Genomic DNA, 14,843 nt, shown 5'->3' with positions numbered 1-14,843 from the left:
TTCGATTGGTTTAGTTTTTAAACCCACTCAATTTCAATCAGTTTTTGGCAAATTTGATTGAAATTGAGCTATAAAATTTCTTATATGTATTTCCTGTAGATGTACCATATGCGGCCCTCGTTTGGTTTAGTTTTCAAAGCCACACATTTTCGTTTTTTGGCAAATTTGATTGAAACTAAGTTATAAAACATCTCAGATATATATATATTTCCACTAACATTCCTGTAAGTTTAACAAATAAGTGTGCAACCAATTTTCGTTTTTGGCAATTTTTATGAAAAATGCGTTAAAAACCCTTTGGATATTTTTCGCTACGTAACTCCATCGCATTTAAATGTCTTTTTTCTCCATTTTAGAGGAATCGTAAGACTCTTGATGCTATTTCCCTTCAGAGTTTCGAGAAACAAGTTAAGGATTGGATTACTTAGATTCTTACTTAGAATAAATTTTCAATGCAACAAGTTTCTCGTGTTTTGTAACTTTAATACATAATTAATTGTTAAATGACAAGTAACTTTTAGTAATAGACTACCTATATTGTTTGCAACAATCTTCTTTTTCCGTAAGTTTAAAACCGACTAATTTTGTGTATACTTGCAGACATCAGTAGGAATAAAAGTCAGATTGTATCAACCTACTGTACCTTTCTTGTACATGGGCAATGTAAAAATATTTTTGTGGAAAGGTTATACTGGAATATTTAGATCTACAGATTAAGTCCATATTGTGATATCTTAGGGATCGTAATGCCACACAAATCCTCAGTCAAATGCCGTATATGGACATATAATAATCGAACAACACGTTGCGCATGTAGACATCAGGTTACATGCACCATTTCCAACACATATGTGTCCACGTATCGAACGGGGAAACTAACACATTGTTTCCTGTAGACAAGGAAAAAGTAACAAATAATTTCAGCTCTGCTACTCTGCCAGTACATACGAGAGAACGGGTGGGTGAACAACCGTTGATAACGTGAATTGCGAATAAATAACACCTATCACAAATGAAGTACAAGGATGGGTCAAGGTCACTCTTTCGCTGTGCTCTCTGAATCTATTACTTATTTGCTGACGCAGAAATTTATATTTAGCTGTTGTTTTAAGTACCGATGAGGTAGATGTTAAAGATTTCTGTCTGACATCTTTGAAATAATTTTTAACGTTTGTTTTAGAGCGCTTACTTAAAAATATGATTTTATTGTACTCAGATGTCTGGCCGTATGTGTCGTGTGGGAACTTGCGTATGAACTTTGATGTATTATTTAGCCCATTATAACCACAGGCTATTTGGATGTTTTCGATATGTTTGGTAGAAAATACAAATATTATAACGTATAATGTTTTATGTATATTTTGTAGAATGGGAAAAATTCAATGTTATATTAACCCAAAATCTCTTGTAAACTATTCTATCGAGATTGAATAAATACGTATCCTATTTAATTTCAACCACATTTTCTGAAATATTCCAAAAATGTCTCTATGAACGGTTATAGTATAAAAACTTCCTTATAGGTTAATGAGACCTACTTTTTGGCGTATCAAAAACTGTTAGGGAGCAGCCTCTCTGGGGTAGCCCACCTCAACTCAAAATTTTCAAATGACTAACTCCACATGTGACACTTCGTTTGTAAAGGAAAAAAAGAAACGTTTTAGTGCGAATCGGAAGTCGCTGCCGACCACTGTTCTAAGATGGCGAAAACATAGGGTATCAGATATTTACAATCGAATTTGTACGAAACTTGCTTTCTGCGGTTTTTCGTGTTAAGAAACGCACACCTCATGTCAGTTTTACGAAATTCCCATTCATTTCCAAGATGGCGGCACCAAATAAGAAGGTTATCCATGAATTAAACAAGTTCGAGACGGCAGCTATTTTTTGGCCTTTTCTATATGCCGTTTAATTTTTCTATCATAACCATAAAAACCGTAATTCTCTGTATTACGTTAAACATATAAGTATAACGAGAAGAGTATGTGGAGTTTGCAGTTTTGGACAAACAAAATTATATCAATATTATATTATATTATACCCAAGGGATACATAAAAATTAAGCAAAGGTGCGCTCGACGTGGTACACGATACTATCACGTATTACCATAAGCGCGGGACCAAATTTCACAAACCACCAATACAGGCAAAAATTAAAAATACTCATAAGGAAATGCTTAACAACGTGAACCCCATTGGGCGCACGACGTGTCGCGACGCGCTTTACGAAAGCGTGTAGGTTACCCGAGTGACGTCACAGGGAACGTTTTTTCAACTATTTGTAATATCTACTGAGATTTCATAGATTGGGTCTTTTACTTTCGTTTTTAATTTCTACCCAATGCCAAGTATCGTTTTAAGAGCTGACAGATATCAATCAATCAAACATGTTTATTGCAGAGACGTAATTTAGATGTATAGCAAACGTCAATATTTAAACTTTAATAGCTAAATGTCTCTTAACATTCTCAACATGACAGGATAACACCCAAACGTCTAATTCAAGATGCTTGCATCTTTCATCTATTTACCAATTTTCCACATACAGCACCGAAGTTAATCTCCTAGTTGGACTATCTCCCAGTTAAATTATAAAAACTCGGTAACATTATGAAATGCTTGTTCGCAAAAAAGCATTTCTATCGAGCTGCGGCATTCTTTATCCAATTTGGCAGTTTGTAGATGAAGTGAACATTTCTGAGGACATATGAGGGAAAGTTTTCGTAAACTACCGTTCTGTATTTTATCAATTCAGTAGTTTTCACTGTCTCTGGTCTCATACGAATGAATGTATTGGTCAGTTATCATGACAAATTTAGACGCTCAGAACAGAGTTGTTTCGAAAATGAAGAGACTTGGAAGAGTCAAGAGTTCTTTTCAGGGTTTCTCTTCAAAACTCTCTGAAATTCTAATGAGCGATTATTCTAATCACTTGCTTCTGCAAATCGAACACTCTCTGCTTTTTGGACAGGCACTCCACAATACCACTCCGTAAGTAAGGTGGGAGTAAATCAAGCCATAAAACGCCGTCATCAAATCCTGAGTTAGGCAATAGACTTAAACACATAAACGCCTGAGGATAGTTTGGCGTAAACATCGTCAATGTGATCAGTCCAGGTCAACCCTTGATTTAGGTCTATTCCAAGTAATTTAACGCTGTAGACCTCCAACATGTCGGCAGATCCACATTCTGAGTTTATAGGTCGTAGAGCAAAGTTCATAACATATGTTTTTGATGTGTTTCTTTTAAGATTGAGACTGTTGAAATGTTAAACTCAATTGCTGATTTGAACAAAAGTCCGTTCTTCCAAAAGATATTTTGATTGTCCATTGAAACAGAGACTTGTGTTTTCATCATACTGCACGAGTTTTCCATGCAGTAGTGATGGCCCAATGTCATTATACAAGAAACAAAATTGGACTAAGATTAGATCCAGGTGGACCCCATAACTCAACTGGATTAGATTTGAAAGCTGATTAGAGATTTGGACAACTTGAGTTCTGTCACTTAGAAATGATCACAATCCTGTTACCTTCACAATCCTTCCATTGTCAAAAATAACCTTCAAACAAAGAATTCATTTCTAGTTTTACACTTAATTAAAATCAGTCAACTATTTAACGAGACAGGAATTCCTTAATTTTAATTAAGTTACTTTAGACTAAGGTCATTTATATCGCGATGCAAAGAGTCTGTTCCACCGGTGGCGATACTATAAAAGTACTAATTGATAAAATTAATTCCAGAGATTTGTTTGGTACTTTAAGTTAAAACAAAAATATGAAATAACAAAAAAGTGTAGTACGAAATTAACCTCAAGGAGCTAGGGCAAAGACAATCTTGTAGGAAAATATTTAAGCTACAATTTTGACGCCGCCACTTTAGAAGAATTTTTGTAATCTTGAAAACCAATGTCAAATTCGTGCTTGTTTACCTTAAAACCCGCAGGTACTAATTTTCATCCAAATCTGCCCAAAAATGACCGGGGGACGAAGTACGGTACCGGGGGTACACTTTACCCTTGTTTAATGCTGATGTCTTGGAAATGAGTGGATGATTTTTTTAACTGAAGTTATGCATGCGTTTAGTTTCTTAACCCGTAAAACACCCACAAACCAAGTTTCGTGAAAATCCATTTGTAAAAAGCTGAAAACCCCATTTCCCATCATTTAGACCGGCCGCCAACTAGGAACGGTGATATATAGCGACTTCCATGTTGGGGTTGTGATTTTAAAATTTTAAATTGTGATGAGCACCGAGGAGGGCCGCCTCCATAAGATTTTAATACGCCAAAAAGTAGGCATTAGTAACCTACAAAGAACCCCAAGTTTTTATTTAAATTGATCAAAACTTCTAGAAATGACAGCGGTGGCCTCTTACTTTTGGATGGCCTCTATATGGTTTTATGCAATACAACGCGAGCTTGTGAACTCAATAACTACCGTACTTTTAGATCAAATCAAAACTTGGTACAGAGACAGTGTCTGCTCACAGCCAAGGACGTAGGAGCGAGGGAGCCCAAGGGGTCTCGGATGCCCCCTAAATTTTAAACTTTTTCAATTTAAATAATCCAGTATTACTAACATGTACTGCGGAAAGGTCGTTCTCAACACAGAAATGGGTTAAGAACTTTTTAAGGAACAAAATGGGGCTTTACTCCCTGTCCACTACGGGAAAATATCAGTTGTCTGGACCCCCAAACTTTTCCTGCCTACGTTCTTGCACATATCTGGGATGAATTCGTTACTCCATACGAACCAACATGTAGGTATCTTTTCAAGATTGAGCCAATTCGACATAAGAAAGATGCTAAACCTTATGCTCTTGTTCAATCTTATTTAATTATGGAAAATGCCTCTTTTTAAAGATATAATTAATAAAAATCCAAAAGTTTAACAACCTGAGACTCCTTGCGTATGCTGATGCGACGAATCTCTTTTTCAATGGAACATCAAAGGAAATGTTGGAACAACAGGCTTTTGTTGACCTGAATAATTACGTCCACCTCAAGAGTCTCAAACTCACAAAAAATGTCTTTTAACTTCTCTTTGCGGAGTGGAGATTCTGGGTGTGGAACATCCATAAAGTTGGCAGACTCCGTTCTAGAAGAAGCAAAATCCAATAAATTCCTTGTAATACACCTTGATCAAGGGTTGACATGGAGTACTCACGTCGACTCTGTTAGTGCCAAATTAGCCTCAGGCATTTATGTTATGAGATCTTTAGCCAAATACTGCCCGAGTCAGGAACTGATGACGGCATATTATGGTCTGATTTACCCACATCTTACCTACGGATTGGTGTTGTAGGGCTCTAGTGGAAATAATCAATTTGTGAGATCCTTCAAAGTTCAAAAAGTTCAAAAGAAAGCGATTCGAATAATTGCAAACATGAGTTTTAGAGAGTTGTGACGACCAGATTAAAAAACTTGCAACTCTTGACTCTGCTCTGTCTATACTTCCTGGAAACAGTTTCATTCTGTACGTCTCAATGTACCCTGATGGGCTGTGACGTACATGGATATGAGACAAGAGGCAGAGACAACTACTGTTCTGGAAAACACAGAACGGTGGTTTATTAAAAATTGGCTTCGCAAGCGGGTGTCAACTTTATCAAGCTGTAAGATTTCATTAAAAATTCAAGAACGCCGAAGGCGTTAAAAACCCGTCTTAAACGCTTTTTAGTGTCAGTGGCATTTTATAATATCGGCAGGGTTTTTGGCATTTATCTGGGAGACCACCCATTTTTAAAACAGACCCTGGCGTTGAAAATGGTAAAAATTGGTGAATGATTGGACTGAATGAATGCAAAATTTGTATGTGTGAATGTGACACTGTGGTATGATTGCAAAATTTTATACTAAATGGCTGACTTTTACCGTATAATGTATATTGTTTACGTTAATAAAAAATTTGAATTTAAATTTGGACCATTTATAGATAGTTTTGTTAGGGTTTCAGAAAAAATATCAAATTCTATTGTCCTTATTTTATTATTCAATTCTTGTAAAAGAAAATAATTTTCTTACCTTTTTAACAGGTTTTTAAGAAATTTTCGATAATTTTGTTAGTTTTCAGAGAAAAAAATACAATCGTTTTGCTCTTTATCGTTGATTACTAAAAGAGAATACACTTTACAAGAACAACTTAAAGGCGTTTGGATGAGCATCTATCACATTCCATAATAATATGATAAAACAATAATGGCATACAAGTGCCCGACGCGACGTTTCACATTGTCCTTATGGAAGGAAACTGATTGTCGTCCCTCTACAGCCAGGTCGTAATAAAGAGATAACAGGCAGTTTTAGACATTTAGACAGTGGGAATACTCTGTGCATTGTTACTTCCAGAGAACATCGTTTACAGCCATCTACTAAATGCAATAAATATTTTAGTATCATTAAAGTGTAACAGAAAAGTATGATTGCTACGTAATTGCTCGTCCACAGGTTATGAAAATTTAATCTTGCAAGTGCTATTTTTATACAGCTGTAAAGATAGTAAAATATGTATTTCAATTTTTAGGTAGATAAAAAACAGCCTACTGTAATCGTCCTTACGGTAGCACTTACAGAACATTTCTGCACATCAATAAACATTATCCCAAGTAACCAAAACCACCCTTCTCCCCATCCTAAACTTTTTATATATTTTACTTGTAGAAACGAAACTGTCCAAAGAAAGCCCAAACTATTTGAAACTTAGTACAAAATATTATTTAATAAAAATCTCAGTTAAGTTCGTGGGTCACCTTGGTACGCCATTTCGTTTCAATATGGCGGCCATTTAAACTATAACAAAATCACAACTCGGTTATTTATGAACCTATATAAAAAAAATGTTGTTTTTGAATGCTCATAACATTTACTGAACATTTTGTAATTAACGATATTTTGCTATCTTGAGCGGTTTTAGACATACCCATATCGATTACATGTAAATTGCATTAGAACATTTCTATAACAAAGAACTGGTGATAGGAATGCACAAACAAGTTCAAACTTCGTACAAAAAGTTATCATATGAAAATCTTGACTAGGTTCGTTGGCCAGTTTGATACGCTATTTTTGGTATCTCGTACGGTTTTGAGATATCGATATTGATTACATGTAAATCCCATTAGAATATTTCTATAACTAAGCAATGGTGACAGAAATGTCAAAACAAGTTCAAACTTCATACAAAAATTTATCATATAAAAATCTTGACTAGCTTCGTTGGCCAGTTTGGTACGCTATTTTTGGTATCTTGAACGGTTTTGAGATATCGATAGTGAGTACATGTAAATCCCATTACAATATTTCTATAAGTAAGCACTGGTGACAGAAATGTCAAAACAAGATCAAACTTCGTACTACAAAAAGTTATCTCATAAAAGTCTTGACTAGGTTCGTTGGCCAGTTTGGTACGCTATTTTTGGTATCTCGAACGGTTTTGAGATATCGATAGTGAGTACATGTAAATCCCATTAGAATATTTCTATAACTAAGCACCGGTGACAGAAATGTCAAAACAAGATCAAACTTCGTACTGCAAAAAGTTATCTCATAAAAGTCTTGACTAGGTTCGTTGGCCAGTTTGGTACGCTATTTTTGGTATCTCGAACGGTTTTGAGATATCGATAGTGAGTACATGTAAATCCCACTCGTATATGTCTATAACTTCGTCGGCCAGTTTTCAAAATATTGAGAGCATTTAAATCTTAAAAGGAAAAATTAATATTTCAGTTTTCATAAAAAAGTAACTAATTCTACCAAATGAGCCGGAAGGACTATTATAGATGGAACTATGACTCCAAAAGAGGAAAATTTTCAAAAATCGTAGTAATACAATATTATGTCCGTAAAGTTATGAATAATTTCCTCCGCCTGTACCATTTTTAAGCTTTGAACTCTCAGTATTTCAAAATAGTTGACAGATTTACAATATATCAACTCCAAATCCGATTGTTCTAAGAATGATTTATTATATCAAACCATGCTGTCTGCGGAACAATACCAAGGTCACGACTAGGAGAAGAGGGAGAACGAAAACAACAACGGGCCGGTGAACCATAATAACCAGGTCATCGCCGACCCCCGTACTCTACTAGTAGGTGTGACATAACTCCGTCCTAGCCTTCAGCCTTCCCCGGCCACCAGTAGTGTCCTGGCAGCGCTACCATGTTGTGGTCCGCTCTCCTACTCTTGTCTGCCGCGCAGGCTGCCCACATCCTTCAGGGTCGGCCCGTCCAGGGGCTACCCCACCGCGCCCTCTACGTCCGACAAATACCGGAGACTTTCGGCTACTCGGGAACCCTCTACCAGCCACCCCAGTACCAATACTTTGACACCCAACAGTTTGCCCCTTACCCATATGTGAGTTTAGCTCTTTTAACAAAGTTCAAAATAGTACTTTCATGATTTATATATCTGGATTTTATGTATAAAGTAAATTTTAAACAGCATCAAATATGTTAAGTAAAATAGAAAACTTGTTGACAACAATATTAAGAATAGCATTAATGTTACTATAGAATTTGAAACCGTTTGCGAAAGCAGTGCAGAAGAAATATTCAATTTTAGGCCAATTTCAGTAGTAACCATTTTTTCCATAATTTTTAAAACTGTTTCAACTATGTGAGTATTTTGAGGTATATTTTGAACATTTTAACACTCAAGTCGTATTTTTACAACAGAGCATAAGATAAAAATATTACACAGGGTATTATACCAATTCCAGCCATATTATTGAGAATAATATATGGAATAACACATTACATTCTTGATACCATTAAATTATCAAAAATATTATCGGAACAGTTAAAAAATGCACAAATATGAATTCCAAATTATTGTAACTCCAAAAGAACCTCTATACCGAGTTGACACAATTTGTTATTTTTGAAAACAACACAAATAAGCTATTCTTATGTTATCTTCCCTCAAAAATGTATTTTTGTACAAAGTTAGGCAAAATTATTAATTTGTGTTATCAGACCATCTAGAATTTCTATCTGTTACATGATAGGTACTATTTCGAGCACTGTTTTTGTTCTTCAGCATTATCTTGGGAAAGTAACGAAGACGTTGTTTCAATTGCATTTGAACTGCACAAATCACAATAAATGGCCTTTCCTTTAATTCATGGATTCAATAAAAGATTACATGAACAGTCTAAAATTTCCAAATAAATTAAAAATACTTCTACTATTGTATTTCCAGAATATAAAAATTAGGCAGATCCTAATCGATCTACAGTACTTGTTAACATACTATTCTAACGTTTTAATAAGCAATTGAAAACGTTTCCAACTAGTCCCTGTACCTATATTTTTAAAAGAATGATTTGATTTTTGCACGGTGATTTTAAGAATTGAAAGCCATTATTTTATATATATATATATAATTATATGGCATTAGTCGAAGGATCTTACATTTTAGACATGTTTTGTGGATTTGAAAACACTAAACTCTAGGGCTCTACTCACAAATGGCTTCCGAAGTTTGTATCTTATGCGAGTATGTTTGCTCGGTTTAAACAGCTGATTACTAAAACTCACGTACGTTGCTCAGGCTGCTGTTCTCAATCAACTGACTATCTTAATGTCAACTGTTTCTTGTAATTTATTCTAATGAATATGTCCTGCTTTAGCTCGAACGAATCGTACATCTATTTATTACCAATATATTGTGTTATCGTAAATTAAACACCTTTCCTTAGTAGAAAATCACACTAATGGGAGGAGCATTTACGGCTTTCTTGTGTATTTTTTGTTTCTAAATATAGGTTACAAGATATGTTTAGATGTTAGATAGATATGTTTATGATTAGATTACCGCTTTATTAGAAAGATCCAAAATTTTTCAAAGGAAACAATTTTTTTTAACTTTTAGGAACAACCTTGAATAAGAAAACTGTTTCGAAGTTTGAAGTTAACAATCCGTATTACCAAATTATAGAAGGTCACACACATGAGACATGCAATCTTCTGTAAGGTCATGGAGTTACAACCAGAGTAGTTATCACAGCCGGTTAATCTTTCATTACGGTACCGGGAAGTGGCTCGAGGTCGTAGTTTAGCCATAGTCCCCCTACTTTGTCATACCTTCGAATACATTACTGGACAATTAAACACTGTTGTTCGTGGTTTAGATAGGAGACGTTTCAGATAAATCATTAATTACAGAGAAAAGCTTATGATTGGTTTGGCCTACCACCAAAGTACCGAAAAAATTAAAAACACCCAAATTAGAAGTACGCATTTCTTCTTAGCATTATTCTCATCGACTTGATGGTACTTTGGGGGAAGTACATCCAGGTGGGTTGATGAGCTCGTGAAAAACTTGAGAGTTGGCAACACTGGCATACTCATATATTGAGGTTACATTCAGTAATTCAAATTTCTTGGAGAAAGTGACACTAATTTAACTATAGGGAATTTATTATTAATTTGATCTGAGAAAAGTTAAACTGTTCCAAAGAACCATTTAATGGGTGCCTTATATTTTATAAACTTAATTTTTGTCATTACTCGCTTGTAACTGAGGAGCAGTCCTATAAAAATTGCTGCACCAGAGTGTACAGAAAAAGGTTTTGGGACTGCCAATGTAGTAGACTAATCATATTGTGTTTTCTTGTTTAACTGAATTAGATTAATTAAATAAGGCAAACCCTACAATGTGTGATTATTATAAATTGATATTATACACATTAAAAAGGTTCTAGAAAAATACCCACGCATGACACGGAAAAAATGTTTATTGTAATTACAAAAACGCTTTGTATATTTTCTACAGAGTTGGAAGACGTAAAGAATTGAGGAAGCTTAAACCAAACCTTACTGGGATTATCAAGTTTATCGCTTTTGAGAAGATGATCGGCCAGAAAGAGATTTTCTTGAGACAAAGATGGAATTACGGAAACAAACGCGTTCTATCCTTTCTCCCTAAGAATCCCGATTCAGGGCCAAAGCCAGTGCACACTACATGAGGCTAGTGTGGCGAGGTGTGCGAGTGTACTACGCCTGCCACTATATCCACTGCGATGTTATATCGATCACGATTTGACGGTCAGCATTATAGTAGATACAGCTCTGACAGTCCCGTGGAATGAATCTGGATTTTCGTGTAGCTTATCTTGATCTGATGACAGCAACGCATCAGCAACAGACGAGCTAGTCTCTTGCATTCTTTAACATGAGCAAACAAGCGGGTGCTTCCAATCAATAGAGAAAGAAACAGTTATAGCGAATTATCAACCACTTGTAAACTCAAAATCAAATCGTGTACACAACAAGTCAAAAATCGCCAAATATCAAAAATATTTCTGTACGAGCTGAAATGTTTATAAATGTTATTAAATCACTATTAGACATGTATTTTATATTTCCCTGGTTTCCCCTTTTAGCTTATCCCCCACCTCATTTTAGTACATTGTTTGCAAACATTTTTCAAAATGGATCTTAAGAACTCCTTATTGCATACGTGTAAGAAATGAATGAAGTTGCCGCGGATTGGAGTTGCGTTTATCTGAGAAGCATATAGAGCTGCGCGAATCTTATAAAAAGGGACGAGCAGGAGTTTATGTCTTGGCTAAGGCAACATAACCCACTAACTAAAATTTCAACAGAGCTGGTTACTTTATCTTTAAGAGTAAGCCTCATTCAAATGCAAAACATTAAAAGAGTATCTCTTGGAGATATTAAAGCGACAGGAAGGTGTTCAAATGCGACAGTTCTATGTCTTTGCACCCGATAACTGTCCCAAGGAAAGTCAATAATCCGAGGTTCATCAGCATGAATCCCTCAACTTGAGCATGATTTTCGTGAAGCATGGTTATACTATAGCACAACTCCATTTTCAGCATAACTTTACAGAAATGACCAGATTTTGAGGTAGTCATCAGCCAACTTTTACTGAGGTCAACTACTCATAAAATAGTCTCTGATCAGCAGTATCAGAGCAGTGTCTCTTAGTCAGTTCTTCATAGTTACACTAAATATAAGGATACCGTATACGGAAGCTTAGGGAGCTCAAGCTCCCCAGAAATTTCTAAACATAAACATTAAAATTACTTCCAGTTGTTTGGCTAAAACACATCAATGAGGTCTTGAAGCTCAAAAATTTCCTTGGGAAAGATTCCCGAGTGGATAGATATTTTATACCTCCTAAATGACTCACTGTATTAGTCCCCTCAGAAATAGTTTTCTATCTACGCCACTGAAGAATACCAATAGCAATATTTCAAAAAATTCGAAAAAAATTTTTTTATCCAAGTGTTACATCATTTTTCATAAATTTGCTCATCAATATGTCCATTCCTCTTCTATTATTACAACTTTTCCCTGTGTGTTTTAGTTTATATTGTTGGCAAGTAAAACCAACACTGTGCTAGTTTCTGTGCGGTTACTATTCGTATTTACCATAATAAAATGCACATATAAATCACTACGAGTATAGAAGGCCTTTCCTTAGGCACTAATCCTCCGTGTTTTTCCTGTCAATGGCGATTACAAGTCCACCCACTCGTCGTAGATAGGCGGGAGGTATTGTAATGTTTGAAAAACTAGATAAAACCAAATAACTCACTAAGTAAATGTTTGAGAGTTTCTTTGTGATTTATTGGTGTCAAGTTGTGATCACAGACTTGATTAATCGCTGGTGGATTTATTGCGTTGTGTAATAAATCTGGACAGTAGTATTGGTCGGATGTGAAGCTCAACTATGGGGCAGTATTACTGATATATTGCTGTGAAATACTGCGTGCATACATCATGAGGAAACGTTTTATAACTGTGGAGGATTTTCATGAACTTGATTTATTGGTGAATGTATTAATTGCAGCCACTACTCGGTGTTTTTCCAATGTTAACACTTTGTTTCTGAGAATAATCTTCGTGATTGAAACATACTCTATGAGTTTAGCTGCAGTTCACCTTTCTCTCAATGCAACCTCTGTAATCGGACGCTGTCACAGACTTGAGTCCTGGATTCTGGAGTCATATTCGTTTGAAGAAGTTCAAAAAATGCAGCCTCTGTAATCAGGCGCTGTCAAACACTTAACTCTTGAAGTCTGGAGTCATGTCGTCTGAAGAGATAAAAAAATGCAGCCTCTGTAATCAGACGCTGTCAAACACTTAACTCTTGAAGTCTGGAGTCATGTCGTCTGAAGAGATCCAAAAAATGCAGCCTCTGTAATCAGACGCCGTCAAACACTTAACTCTTGAAGTCTGGAGTCATGTTCGTCTGAAGAGATCCAAAAAATGCAGTCTCTGTAATCAGACGCTGTCAAACACTTAACTCTTGAAATCTGGAGTCATGTTCGTCTGAAGAGATCCAAAAAAATGCAGCCTCTGTAATCAGACGCTGTCAAACACTTAACTCTTGAAGTCTGGAGTCATGTCGTCTGAAGAGATACAAAAAAATGCAGCCTCTGTAATCAGACGCTGTCAAACACTTAACTCTTGAAATCTGAAGTCATGTTCGTCTGAAGAGATCCAAAAAAATGCAGCCTCTGTAATCAGACGCTGTCACACACATTAACTCTTGAAATCTGGAGTCATGTTCGTCTGAAGAGATCCAAAAAATGCAGCCTCTGTAATCATACGCTGTCAAACACTTAACTCTTGAAGTCTGGAGTCATGTCGTCTGAAGAGATCCAAAAAATGCAGCCTCTGTAATCAGACGCTGTCAAACACTTAACTCTTGAAGTCTGGAGTCATGTCGTCTGAAGAGATCCAAAAAATGCAGCCTCTGTAATCAGACGCTGTCAAACACTTAACTCTTGAAGTCTGGAGTCATGTCGTCTGAAGAGATACAAAAAATGCAGCCTCTGTAATCAGACGCTGTCAAACACTTAACTCTTGAAATCTGAAGTCATGTTCGTCTGAAGAGATCCAAAAAATGCAGCCTCTGTAATCAGACGCTGTCACACACATTAACTCTTGAAATCTGGAGTCATGTTCGTCTGAAGAGATCCAAAAAATGCAGCCTCTGTAATCATACGCTGTCAAACACTTAACTCTTGAAGTCTGGAGTCATGTCGTCTGAAGAGATCCAAAAAATGCAGCCTCTGTAATCAGACGCTGTCAAACACTTAACTCTTGAAATCTGGAGTCATGTTCGTCTGAAGAGATCCAAAAAGTGCGCCTCTGTAATCAGACGCTGTCACACACAGTAACTCTTGAAATCTGGAGTCATGTTCGTCTGAAGAGATCCAAAAAATGCAGCCTCTGTAATCAGACGCTGTCAAACACTTAACTCTTGAATTCTGTAATCATCTTAAGTCATCTGAAGAGATCCAAAAACATAGATGACGAAGAAGCTCAAAACGAACTCTTTCATTCGTTTTCGACATCCGAGACACTTACTTAGAGTACAAAACTGTGTCTTATCAGGTGCACAACTGAGTGCACTAAGATGATTTAGACATGATCTCTAAGCACGGTGGAGCAACCGAGTTTTCTACATATAACGTAGCTATGACTAGTATGAGACGAACATGAGTGTTTTTTGGATCTCTTCAGACGGAATATGACTCCTGAATTCAGGAGTGACAACGTCAGATTCCAGAAAGTGCACTAAGACGAAGGTGAACTAGAGCTAAACTCAAAATTCATGCTGATTCAACCCTTCCCACCACAGCTAAGTTAATTATAGAAAATTTTCCTTTTCAAAGGATTCTTCAATAAAGCGTCTTAACCAAATATACGTGTAAGTTATATTCATCATGATAAATAAATATAATTCACGACTAGTATATTAATAAAAAGGTAGAATTGAATAAAAAGTTAATTTCATACAGAACCATTACTGATCCCCTATTTGAAGACCTAAAGCCTTTTAAAAATTTGCCGTAAT

At 35.9% G+C, this 14,843-nt stretch overlaps 1 protein-coding gene across 1 annotated transcript in view; it reads left to right on the top strand.

Moving 5' to 3' along the window:
• The first annotated feature begins 8,122 nt into the window (after positions 1-8,122).
• LOC124367279 (superoxide dismutase [Cu-Zn]-like) overlaps positions 8,123-14,843 on the top strand; it is a 43,950-nt gene continuing 37,229 nt past the window's right edge. The window contains exon 1 of the mRNA XM_046823986.1: positions 8,123-8,360. Within this exon, the coding sequence (XP_046679942.1) occupies positions 8,166-8,360 (195 nt within the window). The 5' untranslated portion in view covers positions 8,123-8,165. The remainder of the gene's footprint in view (positions 8,361-14,843) is intronic.

Source organism: Homalodisca vitripennis, chromosome 8 (genome assembly GCF_021130785.1).
Source record: "Homalodisca vitripennis isolate AUS2020 chromosome 8, UT_GWSS_2.1, whole genome shotgun sequence".
Taxonomy (NCBI): Eukaryota; Metazoa; Arthropoda; class Insecta; order Hemiptera; family Cicadellidae; genus Homalodisca; species Homalodisca vitripennis.
Note: the sequence above shows the minus strand (reverse complement) of the source record. Positions and strands in the feature narration are given on the sequence as shown.